Below are 22,941 nucleotides of genomic sequence, written 5' to 3'. Positions count from 1 at the left end.
TCATGGTGTGCCAACCCCAGGGACTACAATGCCATAGGAAAACAGATTTGAGTCCCGCATTCTCAGTGCTTTCAGACAAGTGGGGTAGGGAGGAAGATTGTCAATAATATTATATGTGAAATCAAAACTGTTAAGAGTGGTTATGATTCTTTGAGCCTGAGTAATTCATCTCGTGAGATCAAGAAAGTATTTTCCAAGGCAATTAAACTTTTAATCAGATCTGAAGGGTGGGTGATAATGACTTAACTAAGGTAGGAGTGTAGGTAGGGGGACCTACTAATCCTGAACTGCACCAACGGTATACAGGAAATATGGGGATATGGCAAAAATTATGGGGAATGTGCTTTAAAAATTTTTTTACAAGATGTATACCTCATTTTGTAATCAGAAAAACATTAAGATCATATTTTTAGAATGAGAAGGCTTTCCACTTTCTTAACATAAGGAATTTAGTTTTCCATGCTTCAGGAAGAGAAATGACACAAGAAAAGCAACCCTTCCTCGTTGGCTTCTCTTAAAAAGCTGCACTACTCGATGAACACATCTCGGAGCTCTCTAGTCTTGACACAGGATTAGGGATATTACGACCTGGAGTGGAGGGGTCCATATGTCTAGGCCACAGCCTCTACGTCTGCACAACTTTTAACCACTTATCTCCTGGGTAAGCAAGGCCCTTCTTCACCTCTCCTCTAGGGCAAGTGTGTGATCCGGCACACGAAACGTGTACCGTCCTGGACCGGGGAATCCCCAGCGCTCACAGTGTTTAAGAATAGGACGCTCAAAGGGCAGGAAGAACCCAGCTTCACTTCCTAACCCACAATGCACAGAGGGCCTTTCCGGAAGTAAGAACTACAACCTCCTGGATGTATTTACCCGGGCTGAAGCGTTTCGCTTAGAATCTGATTGGAAGTGACCAACTGAAGCATTGTGGGACTTTGTCCGTCTCCCAGTACGCATGTGCTAATTGGCTTCGCCCCGCTGGTCCACGTCCGGGAGATGACGGCGGCCAGAGAATCACGTCGGCGAAACTGGCCAATCCCTTTCGTGCGCAGGCGCAGTGGTTCGGCCAGCACCGGAAGCGCAGGGGGTTGGGGCGACGGTGACGCGATTCTGTCCGCGTTGGAGGGGCCGGGCCGCAGCTGGAGTCGCCGCGGCTACCGCGTGACGTGGCATAGCAGAAGCCTAAAACGCCAGACCCGGAGCTGCCGCGCCACTCGTCGAGCAGGTCCTCACCCCGTTAGTTCTTGTTTCGGAGCTTCGTCCGACACGCCGGCTAGCGAGCCGTCTCTGCCGCCCTCTTTCTTCCTTAGCTCCTCTTCCTTCGCTTAGTTTGTTGGGAGCGTGAAAGGAGAAGGCCCGGGGACGCCCCAAAACCCCTTCTGCTCCTGCCCATCGCAAGTACCACTACTGCCATGGGCCTCACCATCTCCTCCCTTTTCTCCCGCCTCTTCGGCAAGAAGCAGATGCGTATTTTGATGGGTGAGTGAGGGCCCGACAACCGAGGGCAGGCTCCAGTGGCGATCGGGGAGAGTCGGGTCTTAATGCTTGGGACGGCCTCCGGGCCTGTTTGTCCCTCATGCCGCTGTGGTGGGGGAGGGGCGACGGGCTCGGGGTCAGGAGGAATTCTTAAGGGGGAACAATGGGGAGAAAGGTGGGCGGTCTCCCCAGATCTAAGAGGCCGGACGGGCCGCGGGACAGGGTTTCTTCCTTCTGGCTTTGGTTTTCTCTCCTTGATCTTACTGAAAACCAGACAAGATTGGGCGGAGATGTGGGGGAAGCGAACTCTTCTGATCTCGCTAAGCCCGGAAGACACTGGCGAGGCCCCTTCTGAGAGTGCGGTCTGGCTCCCTCTTCTCCGGTGCGGGTAGCGTTCAGGACAGAGGCAGAACTACTCCAGCCTTCCTCCTCCCCCTTTCTGCTCCGTGTACACACTCTGCACACTCCACTGGTATGTGGAGCGAGCGGTCGCCGGGAGCCCGGAGCCGCCCGGGGCAGGAAGTGACCAGGCCCAGAGCGGTGGCAAGAGAGCACCCTTGGTTTCGGAAGAGTCCGGAGTCCTCAGCGCTCTCTTCGCCAAACTTCGCGCTGGATTCCACTTTATATTCTTTTCCTTATTAATGTCCCTGAAAACTGAGTTTATCGTGAATCACCTTTTGGCCACTCTCAAAAACGAAATATGTTTGGTTTACTGTCTTTGGTTTTCAAACTAATTTTTATCTACCTGGTTATGGTTTAATGAAAAAACTTCTAAAGCTAATTTTTTAAGCCGATAACAAATTTCCAGGAATTGAACATTGTGACCCTTAATTTTGGGGTAGCCTTGCTAAATAATAATTACAAAGGGTTTTTTTAAAAAATTCTTTTGGAAAATAGGTTTTAAAAAAAACTTCAGCGCCAGTTTTGTTTTTTATTCAGCTGAGGGAGAAGGAAGGGGCTTGTCACTTGGTAGACGTAAGCAACCCCTCCCCCATAATACTGTGAGTAGTCTCTGCATCACAGCTAAGCTCTGTGGACCTCAGTAATGCAAAAAGGAGCTCCTCTAATTTAAACGTTGAAACTTGTTGGTTCATTAGAAGCTTGTTTTTTAGAGTGGGGAGGAAAAGTTATATTTTCTAGTTCTACTACCATTGAAAGTTTTCCAAAGCAAGATTCAGTAGTAATTCGAGGTGTATGAAGATTACGCATTTAATTCTTTTTTTTTCTTAACTGTTATTTCTAGCTTCTTCACAATTCATGGAATAGTTGTTAATAATTCATTCATAAAGTCAACATGTTTTCTCTATAAAAGATTTTTAGACTTCATTTATAGAGACAATTTTGAAAGGAGGGCAAGCATATTAAGTTTTTAAGGTGGCTGAAAATTGACAGTCAAAAAAGGATCTGAAGTCATTAGAAGGACTTTGGACTGTGGTAAATGAATTTCCAGGCTCTTCCTTAAAGAAAGTAACTACTACCTAGTTGTGTTCCAGGAAATGTACTATGTTGGTTCTTTTACTTAAGATTTATTGTAAATGAATTGCTGTGTTCGTACCCTAAGTACCCTAAGTCTTTTGTGGTGGCTTAAAGTTTCAGAGGGAGAAGAAAGGTAGAGTTATGCTATAAGCACTTCCCTAAATTTACTATATTAGGGGAGCATTCCTCCCTACCCCCAAAAAATAACAATTGAAAGAAAATGGAAAAGTATTTAACTTTGTGCATTTGTGCAAGAGATAGAAGTCATGATTTGGAATTAACTTTTTTTATGTTAAATGTTTTATTACTCCAGTTTCCTATTCTTGTTTTGCTCTTTAATTTTGGAATAATCAGGTTTCCTTGATTAAAAACACTAAAATCACAAGGTCAAGTTTTATAGTAACTCATCAAATGAAGCATAACCTTAGGAGGATATTGCGTGGGTAGGGAAAGAGGTGATTTGGAAGTTTGATAGTTCATTTTTTTTGGTCTAGCTTTATGAAGTGACTGCATAAACAATCACTCTTAAGGTCTCTGCCCCATTCAAGTTTAGAATTGAGTTAACGATTGCTTTTTTCATATTAATGTTCTCTGGCAAATATTTGCGCTTCCTTTTCCTTTGTGAGACTTACATAAAATTCATACCTTCTTGAGTCAGTGACTTTTTCAAGCTTTATCATTTTAAAGTGTTACTGAAAGATAGCACTTAGCTCATGAGGTTGGTTTGCCGAATTACTGTGAAGTTTACAATTTTATTCCTACACCTGTTCTCCCAGAAGTTCAAATAATTTTAAAAGGTGTTTGAAGTTATTGTTTGTAGTTACCTAATTAAAAACCAGTGCAGTGTTTTAAATGTAATATCACTTAAAGTACATCTTGACAGAAATTGTCTAGTTTCTTTGTTTTGTTTTGAGGAATCACTCATGTAATGATATTATTGAGCTTAAATTCAAAGATGGTCAGTTTCTATCTTAGATTTCTCATGTAGCTCTGCATTACCTTATTTTTACACTGATCTTCAGTGTCTTGATCTGTGATTAAGATGTAATTTTGGGAAATGTTTACATTGGGAAACATTAATGTGTTCTGTAGAGGAATTATTCTAAGCTCTTTGAACTTGTAAGTTTTTGCCTACTGGAAGAAATTTTGCTTTTTAAAAGATTGCTAATAACAGTGTAATTCTGTATTGTCTTATATGTGACTGTGGTTTTGTGGGGACCGGAGAGGTTCCTCTGTTTGCCAACTTGAAAAAATATTACTAATAATTTAAGTGAGCCTTCAAGCTAAAGAGTGGCATTTCATGCTTTTTCCCTAGCATTTTGTAAATACATTTATTATGTGATTTTTAATTTTTTGTCCTAAAAATATGTCCTTTTTTAAAAAATATGAAAAAGAATAAAGTACTAATTAACTATAATTCCACCATTTCACTGTTGTTACCATTTATTATATTTATTGTCAGGTTTTTAAGAAGAAATTGATGTTCTCTCTTTTTGACTGAGCTTATTATAAGCATTTTCTCAGGTCATTAGTTGAAAACAGTTGGCAGCCTTTAAAAAAAAAAAGCCCTTCTGATTAGTTATATGGTATAAGGAAACAATAGAAAAGGCAAAAATCTTTAGTTTGATGCTACGAGAAGTTGATGCAGCCATTTTTAGATATACCCTCTGGCATTATTGCAAATGGCTTTCAGACTTTGATAATTCGCTGCTTATTAACACATTGGTTAAAGTGCAATATTTCTGATCTATTGGGTAGAAGTAAAACCTAAGCTTACAATAATTTTTCTGTACACCTGGTAGCCACACTTTCAGTTTTGATGGTCATACTTCTGAGGAATTAGATATAATACTAAGATACTGTGTGTCCACCAGAAAAACCTAAAGGCAAGATGGCTGTGGTATAGACTTAGGGGTTTTTTGGTTTTTGTTTTTAATTTTAAAAAATTGAGATATAATTCATGTAACATAAAATTTATCCCTTTAAAGTGTACAGTTCATTGGTTTTACTATATTCACAAACTTGTGTCACCATTGCCAGTCCTTTTTCTTTTTTTTTTAAGATAGCATGAAAGCGGGTACGTGTTTGTGGGGAAGGGCAGAAGGAGAGAGAATCTTAAGCAGGCTCCATGCCCAGTGCAGAGCCCAGCGTGGCTCAGTCCACCACCCTGAGATCAAGATCTGAGGTGAATTAAAGAGTTGGGACGCTTAACTGACTGAGTCACCCAGGCGCCTCACCATCACCACTGTCTTAATTCTAGAACATTTTCATCAGCCCAGAAAGAAACTCTATACCTGTTAGCGGTTACTGTTCCCCTTCTTCCCCAGTTCTTCTGCAACCACTCATTGGCTTCTAGTTTCTGTGGGTTTATCTATTCAGGATAGTTCACATAATGTAATCATACAATGTGCCCTTTAGTGCCTAGCTTCTTTCACTTAGCATGTTTTAAAGGTTCATATTATGTGTCAGTACTTCATTCCTTTTTAAGGCTGAAAACTAATTCCTTTCTGTGGATATACCACATTTTGTTTATCCGTTCATCGTTTGATGGAAGTCTGATTGCTTCCACTCTTTGACTGTTATGAGTACTGCTGCTGTGCACATTTGAAAACAAGTTTTTGTACAGACATATAATTTTAATTGTTTTGAGTAAATAAATACCTTGGAGTGGAATTGTTGGGTTCTGTGTTAACTGTATTTAACATTTTAAAGAACTGACAAAACTGTTTTCCAAAGCAGCTACACCACTTTACATTCCCATCAGCTGTGTCTGAGGGATCTAATTTCTCCATAAGACCTGGGATTTTGCATACCTCTTCTAATCCAGTGATTCTGGGGACATCTCTTTTTTTTTTTTTTTTTAAAGATTTTATTTATTTATTTGACAGAGATAGAGACAGCCAGCGAGAGAGGGAACACAAGCAGGGGGAGTGGGAGAGGAAGAAGCAGGCTCATAGCGGAGGAGCCTGATGTGGGGCTCGATCCCATAACACCGGGATCACGCCCTGAGCCGAAGGCAGACGCGTAACCACTGTGCCACCCAGGCGCCTCTGGGGACATTTCTGAACCTCAGATGCTGCGTTTGAAAAATGGAGGGTAGTTGTAAGGTTTATATTACAAATATGTATGGAATCACCTAGTGAGGTGCTCAGAACACAGTAAGCATTCAATTTAAATTATTTTTAAATGATTATGAAGTTGGAATTTAAACTTCCTCATAGAAAATTGAAAGATAAAGGAAAACGTGAAAAAGAAAAATAATCTATATGAAATTTTATCCACCTAAAAATACACTTTTTTCATCCCAGTCTCCTTTCTGTATTTTTTTACAATTTGAGATCACGGAGTCTAGTGTCTTTAACTTAAAATATAAATATTTCTTGCTGCCACACTTTAGTAGACATACTTTTTAATGATTGGCTAAGAGTTTTGGGGTAGTTTTGTTGCTGTTAATACTTTGGTCAAAGTGCAGGTCCAGTTAAGAAGAACAAGTAATTCCAGTATATCTTTGAATACAGTGACTTGTTTATGGGGGTGGAAGGGAGGGGAGGGCATTACTGGAATGTACAGATTAGTCTTATCTTGGCTAGGTGAGAATTGGTTATAGTTTCATTTTGTGGAGAAAACTCACTTGCCAAATATTGCAACATTAAGGAAATACGTACTTAAGAAATGACTGGAGTAGCACAAAATTGTTAGACCAACATATTTTTAAGTAAAGAACTATATAATGAGTTTTAAGTGATGGTATACATTAATTTGTGTATCTTTAATCTCACAGTAGAAATTTCTTTTTTAAAAATTCTGGTTTGCATTTATATAGCACTGTTATTTTTTTGTGCAACTCAGAAGATACCTTCATGATTTTAGAATCTTGTATGTGGCTGTTAGCTATTTAACTATTACCTTACAATTTTTATTTTAAAAATAACTTGCTTAGAAAGCCTTATGATTGCATTAGTTTGTAAACACTTTCTCCCCCCATTTTTCATTAAAAATAAATATGTAAAATATATTCAAGGCTCTTAAGGAGTCATCTTCCTAATAGATACATCAGGAAATGTAACCAAGCCAACATATTAATAAAAGAAATCTACTTTGGATTTTTTTTTTTTTTTAGTGAGAGTAACACATGTTTATTGTGTGAAGAAAATTCAAATTTAGAAGTGGAATATTAGTTATGCACACAAGCTGTGTTAACAATTTCATTAAAAATTGGGTTACCTCTATGCTTTTCTATAACTTAAAATAGTTATATAATAATTTGTCTTGGGTTTCTTTCATTGTCTGTCAGTATTTTTGGATTTAAATTGTTTTAGTGATGGTTTAAGTTTCAGTTGTACTTCCAGTGAGGACTGGCATGTGCCATAGTTCTCAAAATCTGACTCATGTGGGGCGCCTGGGTGGCTCAGTTGGTTAAGTGTCTGCCTTCGGCTCAGGGCATGATCCCAAGATCCTGGGATCCAGTGCCGCAACAGGCTCCTTGCTCAGCAGGGAGCCTGCTTCTCCCTTTCCCTCTGCTGCTCGCCCTGCTTGTGCTCTCTTGCCCTCTGTCAAATAAATAAATAAAATCTTTAAAAAAAAAAAACCCAAAAACCTAACTCATGTTTTTCTAATCAGCATCTTAGTTCACTTCTTCTGACTTGGGCTTAATCATATTTTGACTTAGTTACTTTTTTATTGATTTATTTTTTGTTTTTGAAAGAGCTCTTGCAAGCGGGGGAGGGGCATGAAATGGGAGAGAATCTTTTTTTTTTAAAGATTTTATTTATTTGGAGAGAGAGACCACAAGCACGAGTGGGGTGAGGGGCAGAGGGAGAAGCAGACTTACTGAGGAGAAGGGAGCTGGATGCGGGGCTTGATCCCAGAACTCTGGTATCATGCCCTGAGCTGAAGGCAGACACTTACCTGACTGAGCCACTCAGGCGCCCTGAGAATCCTCTTTTTAAAGATTTTTTTTGTGAGAGAGAGGGAGAAAGAGTGTGCATGCATGTGTAGACACACACACACACACACACAAGCAGGGGGTGGGGCTGAGGGATAGGGAATCTTAAGGACTCCGTGCTAAGTGCGGAGCTGGATGCAGGGCTCGATCTCAGGGCCCTGAGATGATGACCTGAGCCAAAACCAAGAGTCAGCTCCTTAACCAACTGCACCACCCATGTGCCCCAGAGAGAGAGAATCTTAAGCAGGCTCCACATCCAACACAGAGACCAACTCATCTCAATCCCATGATGCTTGACTGACTGAGTCACCCAGGTGCACCTTTTAATTTTGTTACTTAAGGGTGAATTTTGCTTTATTTTAAAATTTGATGAAAATCACCCAAGAAGGACTTATTCTCTCAAGAGACAGCTGCTTTTTAAAAAATTTTGTTGTATTTAAATTCAATTAATTAACATATAGCATATTATTTGTTTCAGAGGTAGAGTTCAGTGATTTGTCAGTTGCTTATAACACCCAGTGCTCTGTTACGTAGAGACAGGTTTTTCAATGAAACAATCATATTGTTTTCCGCATCGTTTTCTGTATTTTTACTGAAGATGTCAAACTTTTGTTACTTTTGTTTCTTTGTGTATATTTTAGAATTAGATTTTCTGAAAAATATATTTTTTTGGAATACTGTCCCATACTCAGAAAACAAAACACCTCCTGGTGCCAGTTGGTTTTTCTTGTGACCATGAGTGAGGGCTTAGTTCACTCTGTCTAGTAAGTGTCATAGTATTTTGGAAAGAATCTCGGTATGAAAGAGTAGGGGACACAGTTTGATTAGAAGACACAGGATATGAAGACATACATTGCCTGAGTGTACAGAGAGATCTTAAAGCTACCTTTGCAGGGTACAGAGCAGAAAAGGTTGTTACATGGGTAGAAGGGGTCTGAAATTGCCTCTAACCTTTAGTTCTGTTTTGAACTGATAAAAGTTAAACTTTACATTGCACCTAATGTAAATTAGGTAAGTGGGGTGATTTCTGTGTGCTTTTTTTAACTTACTAACATTTGTTTCATGTGCTAAGTCATGCTTTGATTTAAATATTTAAAAAGCATCCTTGCTTAAATCATGAATGAAGTTGAATTCATTTCAAAATCTGTGATAGCGTAAATCTAGATGGCCATATGTGATGTCGTTGGAACAATGATACATTCAGTGAGGTTGCTAGATATTGACCTTCAATTTAGCAGGGTTTGACAATGTGGAATACGCAGATTTTGAAAGATTCATACTTAAAATAAGCATTTAATTTGCTCATCACTGTCACTGTAATGAAGAAGTATATCTTCTTGTTCCAGGTTGGATTTTTTTTTCCTTCAGAAACAAGCACATTCTTCCCTACTTGTATCTGCCTCAAAGGAATTGTTTTAAGAATTTAGACATTAGTTACATTGGAGATAAATATGATAAGGCCATTTTTTACAATCCAGATTAACCAATCTTTTGTTCTCATTTCTGTGCATTTGATAATAGGAATGGATTTAGGTAGGGGTAATACTGGCTTCATCTTCCTTTATTACCATTTAAGGATACTAGTGCATAGTTAACATTTTTTTTAAGATAATTTTTTTTTTTTTTTTAAAGATTTTATTTATTTATTTGACAGAGATAGAGACAGCCAGCGAGAGAGGGAACACAAGCAGGGGGGGTGGGAGAGGAAGAAGCAGGCTCATAGCGGAAGAGCCTGATGTGGGGCTCGATCCCAGAACGCTGGGATCACGCCCTGAGCCGAAGGCAGACGCTTAACGACTGTGCCACCCAGGCGCCCCCTAAGATAATTTTTATTCACTTGTTTTTATGTGTTCTCTGATCCAATTTGTAACTTGGGTTTTTAAAAATGACAGTAGTTCATAGAATTAATAAGATCTTGAATTGAAAATATCTTAGATGAAATTATTTGATCTCCTAGTTTTACAGCTAATTTCTCTGGTCTTAGTTTCCTAGAGTGACTTGTTTAAAGACACTTATTAACTAATTTGTGGCAAAGCAAATCTACAGACTAGAGCCTGAGTCAGCCAGATACTCCTTTCTTTTCACTACTACATGCTGTCTCTCTAGGTCTAGAAAGAAAAATGGAAAGGCTTTCTGTAGCAAGTATTGCCCTTGGGGATCAGGAATGAAGTAATTTCATTTCCAACTCATTTGTGCTTTGACCAGTTGAGTTTTGCTTTTAAACTATAAGTTTGTTGTAAAATTAATTCTTAGTTTGTGCTTTTGGTCTAGATTTAAAATCTATAATGTCTTTTTCTAGTTGGATTGGATGCTGCTGGCAAGACGACCATTCTGTATAAACTGAAGTTAGGGGAGATAGTCACCACCATTCCTACCATTGGTAAGAAAGTTTACAGATGACTTTAATTTATATCATAATAATATATTATAAAATAGAATATAGTTTAATTTTGAAACAGTTTTTTAACGCTTTATTGTTTTAGAGAGCTTTTAAAAATTGAGAGGAAGGTACAGAGATTGCCCATAAACTCCGTACCCCCATGTATATATAGCTTCCCCCTTTATCAGCATCACTCACTCGAGTGGTAAATTCGTTATGATGGTGAACCTCATTGACATAATCATCCAAAGTCCATAGTTTACCTTAGGGTTCACTCTTGGTGTGCATTCTGGGGGTTTGGACAAGTGTACTATGGCATATATCTATCATTATAACTGGCTTAGGTTTTTTCAGTTTGTTGATTATCTAGTAGGTTCTTAAAAAGCAGTTCTGAGAGAACTCCACAGTAAGGGATTTTATTAATACCATTTTGCCCAAGTGTCTTTTTTTTTTCTTTGTAGGCTTTAATGTGGAAACAGTAGAATATAAGAACATTTGTTTCACAGTATGGGATGTTGGTGGTCAAGATAAAATTAGGCCTCTCTGGAGGCATTACTTCCAAAATACCCAGGTAAGGAGTGCTATACAGTTTGTATAACTTTTCTTTATATGTTTTTCTTTTGATATCTACTATTTAACTGGGTGTTGGCATTCTTATCCCGACTGACTTGTTCTTCAGTGAGCTCTCTCACTCATGCCTTTGAAGGCTAAATTACCCAGGGTGGAAGAGTTACATAGCCATCATGACAGTGTTTTGGAAGATTAGGTGGAGGTGGTTCTCAAGATTGAATTAGGTGTCTCATCAGTAGTTCTGTTTGTTTCATTCTTAGTCTAGAACGTAAGGTATGTAGAACTTTCTGTCATTTAAATTTTTAAAGAATAAAAAGCAATTAATAGTGGTTCATTTAGCCCAGTTAAGTGTTTACCTTATTAAAATACATTAAGAAAAAAAATATATTAGGGTACCTGGGTGGTGTTGTCAGTTACACATCCAACTCTTGGTTTCAGCTCAGGTCGTGATCTCAGGGTCATGAGATGGAGCCCCGTATTGGGCTCTGCGCTCGGTGTGGAGTCTGCTTAAGATTCTTTCCCCTCTCCCTCTGCCCCCTCCCGCTCATTCTCTCTCTCTTTCTCTTTCTAAAATAAATAAATAAATCTTTAAAAAATATATATATCATTAATGTAGATCCACTTATTGATTTGTAAGGTGTTGTTATATTATGTAGTATATATAATGGAGGGATGAGAGAGACCTTAGTAATCCTATGAGCAGGAGTTCTTGAATTTGGCTGCATATTAGAATCAGCTGGGGAGCTTTAAAAAAATTAAAAATCCCAAAGCGTTGATCATTAGCTCCATACCAATTGAATTAGAACCTCTAGGGATATAAACTAGTTATCAGTAAGTCTTCTCAAACTTTGATGTGCATATGAATCACCTGGGTATTTGTTAAAATACGGATCAATTTCGTAGGGCCTGAGATTCTGCATTTCTAGTAGGTTTTCAGGTGGTGGTGGTGGTGGTGGTGGTGGTGCTGGTTTAGGACCTTACTTTGAAGAACAAGGCTCTGGTATAATGTTTGTCAACAGCAGCACTGTGGACATTTTGGGCTGAATAACTATTGTTGGCGAGGGAAGGTCCTCTGCATTGTAGGATGTTTAGCAGCATCCCTGGCCTCTACCCACTATGTGCCAGTGGAAAACCCTACCCCAACCCAGCTGCGGTAACAAAAAATATCTCCACATATTGCAAAATATCCTTTGGGGACAAAATTTCACCCCCTTGAGAACCATTGCTCTCATCTAATTCTTATATAGGAGCAAGCTGAAGCTTGGAATGACTTACTAGGACTGGAGAGGTGATTCTTGTTCTAGATTTCTCTTGAACCTCATTCCAACTCAGTTGTGTTTTCTACCACAGGAGAGGTTTCTCATCAGTTTTTGTTTACTACTGGAGTTGATAAATACATTTTTTAAGTACTGTGTGATGTTCAAAGCACTTCATATGTTTAAGATCTGCAGATGCCATTCTTGTTCTTCACCTCTTAAAACATAGTATGCAGGTGAGGTATATTGCCACCAGGTGGCAGTGAATACCCTAGGTGAGTTGGCTGGAACTACCAGATTTAAGTAGTGTGCCCTGTTAAATAAATGGCATGCTTTTTTTTTTTATTAAAAATTAGAATATTTCTGTGCATTAGCTGTGGTTAGAAAAGCTATTTTCATATGAGTCACATGCTTTAAAAAACTTTATCTTGGAAATTGTCAAATGTACACAAAAGTAGAGAGAATAGCATATAAACTTCTGCATATCTGTTACCCAGCTTCAATGATTAGGATATGGCCAATATTGTTTAATTGATGTTTCTTTCTAATGTACTTCACCTTTTGGATTATTTTAAAGTAAGTCATAGTCATTTCATTTAGGGAACATGTTTTTGAAGTAAAATTAGGGACAAAGTAAAACTTCGCTAATCCTCAATTTGTAATTCTTGACTAAGAGTAACCCTAGTCTTATCCTAGATTTGTTTAGAATGCTTTGTAATGAACTTTTGAGGTTTTTTTTCGGGGGAAGGGGGGAGAGTAGAGAGCGGGTGCCTGTGGCGGGAAAAGGGTAAAGGGTGAGAGGGACAGAGAGAATCTTAAGCAGACTCCATGACCACCATGGAGCCCAGCGTGAGGCCCAGTCTCAGAACCCTGAGATCATGATCTGAGCCCAGATCAAGTGTTGGACACTTAACTAACTGAGCCAGTCAGGTGCCCCATTTACTTTTGAATTCTTAATTGAGATTAGACCGATTTCCTGGCCTCTTTGGATCACCTTATAATCAAAAGTCCCAAGTACTCCTTCCTAGAGAACTCATGTCTGCAGGGGAAACTTTTATGTGTTATCTGATGTAATCTCAGCTAAGCTCTTACACCAGCTTTTCTAGCATTCCTAATTAGTTCTATTAGCTATAAGATTGAAAAAAAATGAATATTATTTAACCATGCTTCTAACTTAACAAGCCAGGACAGAATGTTTATTGTAGTAAATTCCTCTTCCCTCATTAGATAATTCCAATTATTTTGCTGTTCTAAATAAGTAAATAATTGGCCTTCTAAGCAGTCTTTTCTTAAGGTAGCCAAACTTACGTTTAGAATCCTAGCTTTTCTACATTCTTGATTCTCGGTTGTCCCAGGAAATGAATAACTTTGAATTTATTACTGAAATACTTCTTTCTCTCAATAGTGTTACTTTGGAACTGATAGCATTATTTACATTTTAAACAATAAAAATGGATTGTTAGTAGTCCAGATAAAATTAGATCTCTTTTGGAGGCATTGCCTCTTCTAGAGGGATAGATTTTAAAAAGGAATAGCTTTTAGAATAGGAGGGAAAGGAGGGGACAACATTTACTAAATGTCTGTGATAAACCATGTGCAATACTAGATGCTTTTATACCCGTATGATTACATTTAACAGGCTTATAAAGTTGGCTGGCATGGTTTTATTTTTATAGAAGAGGAGGCATGTTCTGGGATTAGGTCATTTATGTAATAAGTAGTCCTGAGATTTGAATTTGGGTATCTTTCTGTCATACTGGCTGTCATAGCACCAAAAGTATTTTCGAAAGGTTAGGATGTTTAAAATGATGGTTTCCAGAAGAGAAAGGAAATGGGTTTGAAATTTGCTAGACCAAAGGAAATTGTCATTTAATAACCATAGCTTAAAATAAATACTAGGTACCGTGGCAGGCTCAGTACTGTGATGGTACTGAGGGGTAAGTACAAAATGAAGTAGCTCCTTGCCCTAAGTGGATTTTATGCCTTTGGTAGACTTAATCTAGTTATTTATATAAATAAGCACAAGACAGGTTATGATTAAGTGACAAATGATCAAAAAATACTTCAGTGGTCAGGGATGTGGGGAAAATAATATTTAAAGTAATCACTTTAGTATTAATAGGAATAGATTTTAACAAAGCTATCAAGGTAATCTGCCCTCTCTCTCCAGTTGAAAATTTTATACTTATTTGGAAGTTTTTAGAAGTCTTAACTAATTGTTTCCTTAATTCCATTTCTTTTCTACAGTAGAATTCTAATGTTTGTGAATATCTCTAAGAATGGTTTACTACTTTTCTTTTTGTTAAGAATTTCGTATTTGGGGGCACTTTAACCTTGCTGACTCAGTCTGTAGAGTGTGTGACTCTTGATCTCGGGATCATGAGTTAAAGCCCCACATTGGGCCTATAGTTTACTTAAAAAAATAAAAATAAAAGAATTTCTTATTTGATCAAGTCAACAACATTGTGGAGCCGGGCTGACTTTTCCATAAGAACCTACAAAAACTCTTTTGTGTGCCCCCCCCTTTTTTAAACACTTTGTGTATGCCTTTAACTGAATATGCTAATTCAGTAAGTAAATTCATGCATCTTTAGGATCTTTGGTTGATTCTTTTTCCTTTTGTTCCCACTTAGTGACCATTTTGTTACTTGCACTTATCTGCACTTAACGTGGAGGGAAGAGGGATAAGATTTACTCATGGTGTAGTTGAGAAAAGTGATCAGTTGGTTAAGAGTAAGATTTTTTAAAAAAAATTTATTTATTTATTTAGAGAGAGACATGTGCATGTGAGTGGGAGAGGGGCAAGAGAGAGAGGGAGGAGAAGAATCGCTAGCAGATTCTGTGCTGAGTGTAGAGCCCCATGTGAGGCTTGATCCCATGACCCTGAGATCATGACCCGAGCCGACATCAAGAGTTGGATGCTCAACCAACTGAGCCAGCTAGGTGCCCCTACATTTTTTTTCAAATAACATAAGTTAAAATCACAAATAGTGTTCAATTCTATTTTTAGTACTTAGGGCCCTGTTCTTTTCCTTTTTTGTTTTAATAAGGAGACCTTGTCTTCCTAACGTTTAACTCAACATGGTTCTTCTTCCTGTACTTATGTTTGATATTTAGTGTCTCATTTAAGGTTAACTGTTGCAATTTATTTAAACAATTTTTCCCCAGGGTCTTATTTTTGTGGTAGATAGTAATGACCGTGAAAGAATTCAGGAAGGAGCTGAAGAGCTGCAGAAAATGGTAAGAATGTTTATTAATTATTTCCAAGATATGTTTTTCAAGGTGACAGTGGTGGTGTTAGTGGTTGGTACATCTTACTGTGATTAGATTACACAAATGAATTGTTTCAGAGTTAGAAAGAACCTTGAGGAACTGTCATCTCAGGTTCTTAAGAATGCATATAAAATCTATAGAGCATTTTAAAAAACACACAGAAGAGTAGCTACATCATTAAGTTGGGAGGAAGGCTCAGCTTGTTTTTAGCATGCTCCAGGGCTGACATGTCTCTGGTTGAGGATGTCTCCGTTAGTCCTTTTAGTTAATAGATAAAAGGTCTATAGTTTTGGAACTTTTGTGATCTAGGAATCTTGGTTCAGATCCCTTGTTCCCAAGGTCATTGGGTTTGGTTTTCTCTATTCTGTACCTATGTAATATATACTTTGAAATGTTTCATAATGGCAGCCATGATAAAGAATTCCACCTGAAGGTAATAGAATTTTGATTGATGATGGTATTTTAGCTTTGCCATGTATCATTGTTTTCATGTACAGTTGACTCTTGAGCAGCGTGAGGATTAGGAGTGCCGACTCATGGCCCACCCACAATGTGTACAGTTGAAAATCCACGTATAACTTGAGTCCTCAAAAACCTAACTACCGCTTTTGCTGGCCATGGTTTAGTGGCAGGAATATTGCCTCCTGAGGCCGTGCCTTCCCATCCTAGGTGGCAGTTCTTTGTGCTAGTCATAATTGCAACCCAAAGAGCAAGCAGCCACCAAGCCCTCCAGCTCTGGAGTGGGAGACAGGGAGGCTGGGCCAGCACAGGTCCCTGGTGCCCAGGTGGTGCATCCTAAGGACCGCTTGACCCTGCTGCTCAGGCTGAGAGCACAGACAAAACGGTAACTCTTGGAGTGTAAATCGGTGGTTGATGTAAATGGAGGAAAAACTCCAGAACAAATCATGCAAGATAAGCAAATTGAAGACCTGGAAAATGAAATTGAAGGATTAAAAATAGCTTTTGAAATGAAACAGCTTGCATTAGAAGGTTTGCAACTTTCAACTGCCCTTAAAAAAACCTGGAGAAAATTAACCCCAAGTGTGCTCTTGGGTAAAATGTAACATGTATTAAAGCTAAATTAATAGTGAAATCACACCAGGAATCTTGGAATTTGGAGGAAAAACTGCTTGACAAGTTGGAGAGAAGAGATTACAATTAAGACAAGCTTTAGAAATGATTTAGAACAAATGTTTAGAACAAATGTTTAGAAAAGGTTTTAGGAATATAGACTGAAAAGAGCAAACAGAAAGATGAATTCGGACAATATGGAAAATTCAGATGAGATAAAGACCGTACCACAAAACCTACAAATGGAGATACAGATTACTAAAGTTATTCAATATGTGTTCCAGAACCTCATTTTAGGGAGTAAAGGCAATTGGGCAGAGGATTTTGCCTTTAATGAAACCAATCTCACCGTGATCTAATAAGAATTCTATTTTGTCATTTTTTGTTTCGATCTTTGATATGTCATTTAAATAGCAAATTTCAAATAAAATTCTTTTTAGTGTTTTTGGAATTGTTCTAACACTAGTTTTTTTTGTGGCTTAACGCTTTAACATGGAATCTGTTGTTTTAAATATGATAATTAACGTGACTGGCATACTTGAAAAGAATCTGAAAATCTCAGTCTTGGAAGGATTCCAAAAGACATCTAATCCAGCTTTCCACTGAAGGTGGACATTTTTTATGCAACATTCCTGGCGGTCCCTTCTCTCATTTGGAATACTTCTATGCATTTGTCAGTCAACTAAAATATTAGAAAAATTGGAAAAGGATATCCACATCCTGATTTTTTTTTCCAACCATCAGTTGTGTATTACTGAAATAAATCTCAGTTTAGACTTCCTCTCACACAAAAAAACTGCTGATAACTTAACTCTTGCCCTTACCAATAACACTTGATTAACATATAATTTTGAATGTTATATGTATTACATATTGTATTCTTACAATAACGTAAACTAGAGAAAAAATGTTACTAAGAAAATTATAAGGAAGAGAAAATGCATTTACAGTAATGTACAGCAAAACGTCCATGTTTAAGTTGACCCACATAGTTCATACCCATGTGTTCAAGGGTCAGCTGTATTTATATTGTAAAAATTTGTTGAGGAACCTTGCTAGAGGTACCTTATCATGGTTTCAAACTTGGATAGCCATAAAATATTTACTGAAATGAAATCTTAATTCTCATGCATTGCTTCTAAGACTCTATTGCAGTTTGTAAAACTATTGTGCCAGTGTATGTGTAACCAAGTCACTGGTAGTTTGTCCGAGGAGTTAAAGAACACCCCTTCTACTCTTTTTGTAAACAGCTTTATTGAGGTATAATTTACATACCATAAACTTCACTCGTTTAAAATTGTAAGTCATTGGTTTTTAGTATACAGTATTGTGCAAACATCACCACAATCTAATTTTAGAACATTTTTATTGACACATAAAGAAATTCTCTAGAACTATTAGTATTTATTCCCCATTTCTTCCCCCAGTCCACCCCAAACCCCCAGCCCTTATGACCACTAATTTACTTTATATGCATATGCCTATTTTAGGCATTCATGTAAATAGAATCATACAATATGTGGTCTTTTTAAACTTTTTGTTACTTTTCACTTAGCATAAATTTTTAACACTCATCCGTGTTGTAGCATGTGTCAGTACTCGTTCCTGCCAGCATCTACTCTTGTATTTACTTTTATTTGTTATTGTATTATTACTTATTATTTACTCTTATATAATTTATTATCATACTCTTATGTTATTCTTGTATTTTTTCACGATACTGCCAGTGCCCTAATTATTGTATTGTCGTCTTACTGTTGTCTAGTCCTGCTGGCTGAAAAGGAGTAAAAGTCCGAAAAGAATCCTCTACTACTGAGTACCATAAGATTCTGCCATAAATATTTATTTCCATGTGTGTTTCTTGTCCTTGCCAATCCTGACTCTTAATGGATGATCATGAAAGCTGAAATGGAGAATGATTTACCTTAATGGAGTGTGGGGTGATTGGCTTGAAAAATAGTTTGCATTACTTGAAAAGCATATTAATTATTTGCTTGGGATTTAAAAATTGAAGGATATGAGATTTAAGTGTGCCTGAACTTTATGTAGTGAAATTAGGTTGGTGTTTAATAACATATTTAATGTTGAATAAGTGGTATATACAGGAAGACTGTTTTACCTAGTTTGTCTCAGTGATTGAGTTCCGGTTTATTGTTAACATCGTAGCTTTTATTTTCAGCTTCAGGAAGATGAGTTGCGAGATGCAGTGTTGCTGCTTTTTGCAAACAAACAGGATTTGCCAAATGCTATGGCCATCAGTGAAATGACAGATAAATTAGGTCTTCAGTCTCTTCGTAACAGAACAGTAAGTATTTGGAGGTTCTTTTTAACCTCCTGACTATTAGAATTAATGTAATTGTTTAAGGAAGTATTCACTTTAGGGGCACCTAGGTGGCTCAGTCGTTAAGCGGCTGCCTTCAGCTCAGGGCGTGATCCCGGTGTTCTGGGATCGAGCCCCACATCAGGCTCCCTGCTCCACTGGGAGCCTGCTTCTTCCTCTCCCACTCCCCCTGCTTGTGTTCCCTCTCTCACTGGCTGTCTCTCTCTTTCAAATGAAGAAATAAAAAATCTTTAAAAAAAAAAAAAAGGAAGTATTCACTTTAAGTACATATTAAGGAATTGTCCTTTTTGAACAGATAATGAGCACGTCATTAAAAAAATACAATAATATACTCTGTTTACAGACATGAGCCCTTTCAGGCTTTTACAAATGTGTGTTCAAGTTTTAAACTATGTTATATCTTCTCCTTTTTTTTTTCTTTTTTTTTTAAAGAGGGAGTTGAGGGAGAGAGAGAATCCCAGGCAGGCTCCACAGCCAGTGCAGAGCCCGACATGGGGCTCAGTCTCAGGACCCTGAGATCATGACCTGAGCCAAAATCAGGAGTCTGATTTAATTGACTGGGCCACCCAGGAGCCCCTCCTTTTTTTAACTTTTAGTATTTATCCCTTAAGGATCCAAATGTTTAGATACCTTTATTTCATTTGATTTTTGTTAACTTTGTCCTCAAAACATTTAGGATCAATAAAGATGTACTTTATGAGAATTGTATAATCTAAGGATTATTGATGTTAATTTTAATTTTGTATCTTTTAAATAGCTCTGTAGCAAGTATTTTATAATTTGGTTTTCTTATTAAAATTGCAATATTTTTGCAGCCATATTTTAAATATTCTTGTTTTATACTGTTTGCCTTCTAACATCCAAAGCTTGTGAACTATCCTTACGACATTAAACAAGTTTTGAGTTTAAAATTAAAAGAAATATTACACTTGTTCTCCAGTAGCTTGTTTTAGATCAGTGGTTTAAATACTGGCAAAACACAATATACTGTTTTATATATAAAGATGATATCACAAACTTTAGTGTGACTTGTGCTTTACAATGGTTTTTCACGAAGTTGTCAATAAGGCAGATATTGTGCTGGGCAATAACTGTATAGGCCGTTTGAGATGTCCTAGGCTGATTTAAACAAGTTAAACTGTAAATGATACCAGTTTCCAGTGCTGTGAAGGTAAGAATCTCTACCTTTAACCAGCCTTCTAGGTTACTGGGGTGTTTGGTATTCAAATAGTAATTGGCAGTGTGGTATACTTGCATTAACCTTGTAATATTACAGCAAGTTCTTTATTGTAAGGCAAAATAAAACGGATCAGTAAAGAAAAATGATAAACTATCCCTTAAAGGTAACTAAATTGCTTTCTAGATCCTTTTCTTGCTCTTAACATTTCATGGCATTTCATACAGTTCCTGTTACAATTTTAAAAAGTGAAACTTTTTGGAATGCATGAAACTAAAGATAGTGAAATTATCTGAAAAGCTTGCCTCCAATATCAACAGCTTCTACTCTTCAAAATTTTGCCTCCTGTATTCTGAACTTAGTTTTATGGGAAACAAAAGAGGGTTATAAGGACCTGGTGGATACTTAATTAGTTACTAATCTTCCTATGAATGTTCTTTTCAGATTAAGGAGTAGATTGTTGATTAAATCTAATGAATGGGTAGGAGTAGCTTTAAATGTGACAGGAGTTTTGTGAGAAGCGTGTAAGAGAACACTTCCAATCTATACAGTTACTGAGATTATTAAATATAACAGTAATAGTGAGATGTAAACTGATTTTACTCCTTTTTCCTATATATTAATTTTTTGTTTCCTTATTAACTGCTGACTGAATATTATCCTTGGGCAGTTGGGGGGAAATACTTAATTTGCTGATTAAGATATTTTCAAGACTGGTTATATGTAGTCTTCTGTTAATCAAGTATTTTCTTGTTCTTTCTTTACAGTGGTATGTTCAAGCCACTTGTGCTACACAAGGAACTGGTCTGTATGAGGGACTTGACTGGCTGTCAAATGAGCTTTCAAAACGTTAAACGAAACTGGATATCTAACCAAGGACATATTTGATAGAATTGGTCTAGGCTTGTTACAACAAAATTAGTTTGCATCTTGGTTATTAAACAGTATCTGGGACTGGTTTGGGCAGAATATTACAGCGTTTAAACTTATTTTGTTGCCAATTATTGTTTACCAAGTATAATATTGCTATTTAGCAATATGCTTGGTTTTAAAGAAATTCTCCTTAACTTGGGAAAAAAGTATCCTCTTTTAATTTTAATTCCCTTAAGCCTAAATGCCTGGACATAGCTATGGTGACACCTTTAAATAAATCCATTTTGAATGTTTTTTGAGCCCACAAGAAATAATGTTTTAAAGTTATCCCCTTGCTACTTTACTGATACCTTTATCATTCCTGGGACAGTCTGCTGATTTAAAAAATGTAGCATTCCATTTGTATTTATTTTTCTCCCTTGCCAAAAAGATTTTCTAATACTGCTTGTACCAGCCAGGGAAATGCTCCAAAACACTATTCAGATCTCTTGCACTGAGGAACTTATATTTTCCCCCCTTATTGAATCCTGGCTTCATCAGCCAAGCTTACCTTAGTGTGGTTTGGATTTGATAGCTAATTAGTTCTGTGCTGGTTGCAAAGAGTTCATATTGAGATGATTTTTAATACCCAGCAGATTGTCTTCCTTTATATTGTATCTTTTTTATGTTGCATGTTGCTTTTTGGTATCAGCCTGACTCTTTGCCCAGTATATGATAGTTCTGCTGATGTTTTATTGTTTATTGGTGAACATATCTTCATTAAGAGTTTTTGGAAAACTCATCAAACTTAATAAGTTTTCTTCATAACCCATTTGGAATTATTCCTAATAAAATGATAAAAATATGTAATTGTGTGTGTTCTTTTTGAGTCTTGAAGATATTTGAAATGGGTTTTCTTATTTAGCAAAGTTAATTTGCATATATTACATTTTGTGAACAGTAATACAGGTCTCTGAGTTTACTGATTGTTTAAATCGGAAATAAGGTATGGGTCACTGTCATGTATATAACAGAGTGGGGAGTAACTTCAAAATTTTAGTTTTCTATAGTAAAATAGAATCTGACTGTACATTTCTAAACTCAGATCAAGAGTAAAAAGCTGTAATAAAATGAACTGCCCAGAAAGCATGTATGCCTGTGTTTGTTTCACAACTAATGTTAGTTAAAGAAATGCAAGTGCTGGTTGTGCGGCAGAATGCGGGCTGTTGGTGATGCTGCTCTCCGACGTCAGGGAGTTCACAAGCGCTTTCGGTTTAGCTCCACATCCTTAGAACTTCTGCGGAGAGCTGCATGTAACGAATTCTTTGTTAATAAGGCAATATAGGTGTATATACTTCATTAACTACATTTATGAGGTTACTGAGGACTCATCTTGATAACCTTATGAGTAACTAACTTAGTTTTTGTCTATAATGTTTTATGTATATTACAAATCTTTCAAATACTTAGTGGCTTGTATAGCTGCACATAAATTTCTTTTTTTTATTTTGATTTATTAATAATTTTTATTTTGTTACATTAGTCACCATACAGTACATCCCCAGTTTTTGATGCAATGTTCCATGATTTATTATTTGCGTATAACACCCAGTGCACCATGCAATATGTGCCCTCCTTAATACCCATCACCGGCCTATCCCAATCCCCCACCCCCCTCCCCTCTGAAGCCCTCAGTTTGTTTCCTGGAGTCCATAGTCTCTCGTGGTTCATTCCCCCTTCTGTTTACCCCCCTTTCATTCTTCCCTTCCTTCTACCGATCTTCCTATTTCTTATGTTCCATAAATGAGTGAAACCATATGATAATTGTCTTTCTCTGCTTGACTTATTTCACTTAGATTTCTGGATTAAAATTTTACTTCCAAACCAAATATATGCTAGTAAAATAATATATATTTTTGAATCATAAAAAAAATGCTGGTTCAAGTAAAAAGAAATTGGAATTAAGTAGTTGATGACAGTCATGCAGGTTACTGGGGTAAAGTGTGTGTTTACCGTGGGTCTCTTGATGTAAGTGCAGCTTCCTAGCCCACCAGATGAATTCTCCCTTCTGTCTGAATAAGAAAGGTATCCTTTCTTGTTGGATAAAACTAAGGTATGATGTAG

The 22,941-nt window shown here is 37.3% G+C and overlaps 1 protein-coding gene across 1 annotated transcript; it reads left to right on the top strand.

Moving 5' to 3' along the window:
* Window positions 1–990: 990 nt before the first annotated feature.
* ARF4 (ADP ribosylation factor 4) lies at window positions 991–21,680 on the top strand. Its single transcript, XM_026501082.4, has 6 exons — window positions 991–1,479; window positions 10,197–10,277; window positions 10,739–10,848; window positions 15,272–15,343; window positions 18,627–18,752; window positions 20,733–21,680. The coding sequence occupies exons 1-6, from the start codon at window positions 1,413–1,415 to the stop codon at window positions 20,817–20,819; spliced, it is 543 nt and encodes a 180-aa protein (XP_026356867.1). The 5' UTR covers window positions 991–1,412; the 3' UTR covers window positions 20,820–21,680.
* The last annotated feature ends 1,261 nt before the right edge of the window (window positions 21,681–22,941 follow it).

Source organism: Ursus arctos, unplaced genomic scaffold, assembly GCF_023065955.2.
Source record: "Ursus arctos isolate Adak ecotype North America unplaced genomic scaffold, UrsArc2.0 scaffold_14, whole genome shotgun sequence".
Lineage (NCBI taxonomy): Eukaryota > Metazoa > Chordata > Mammalia > Carnivora > Ursidae > Ursus > Ursus arctos.
This window is presented reverse-complemented; position numbering and strand designations above follow the sequence as displayed.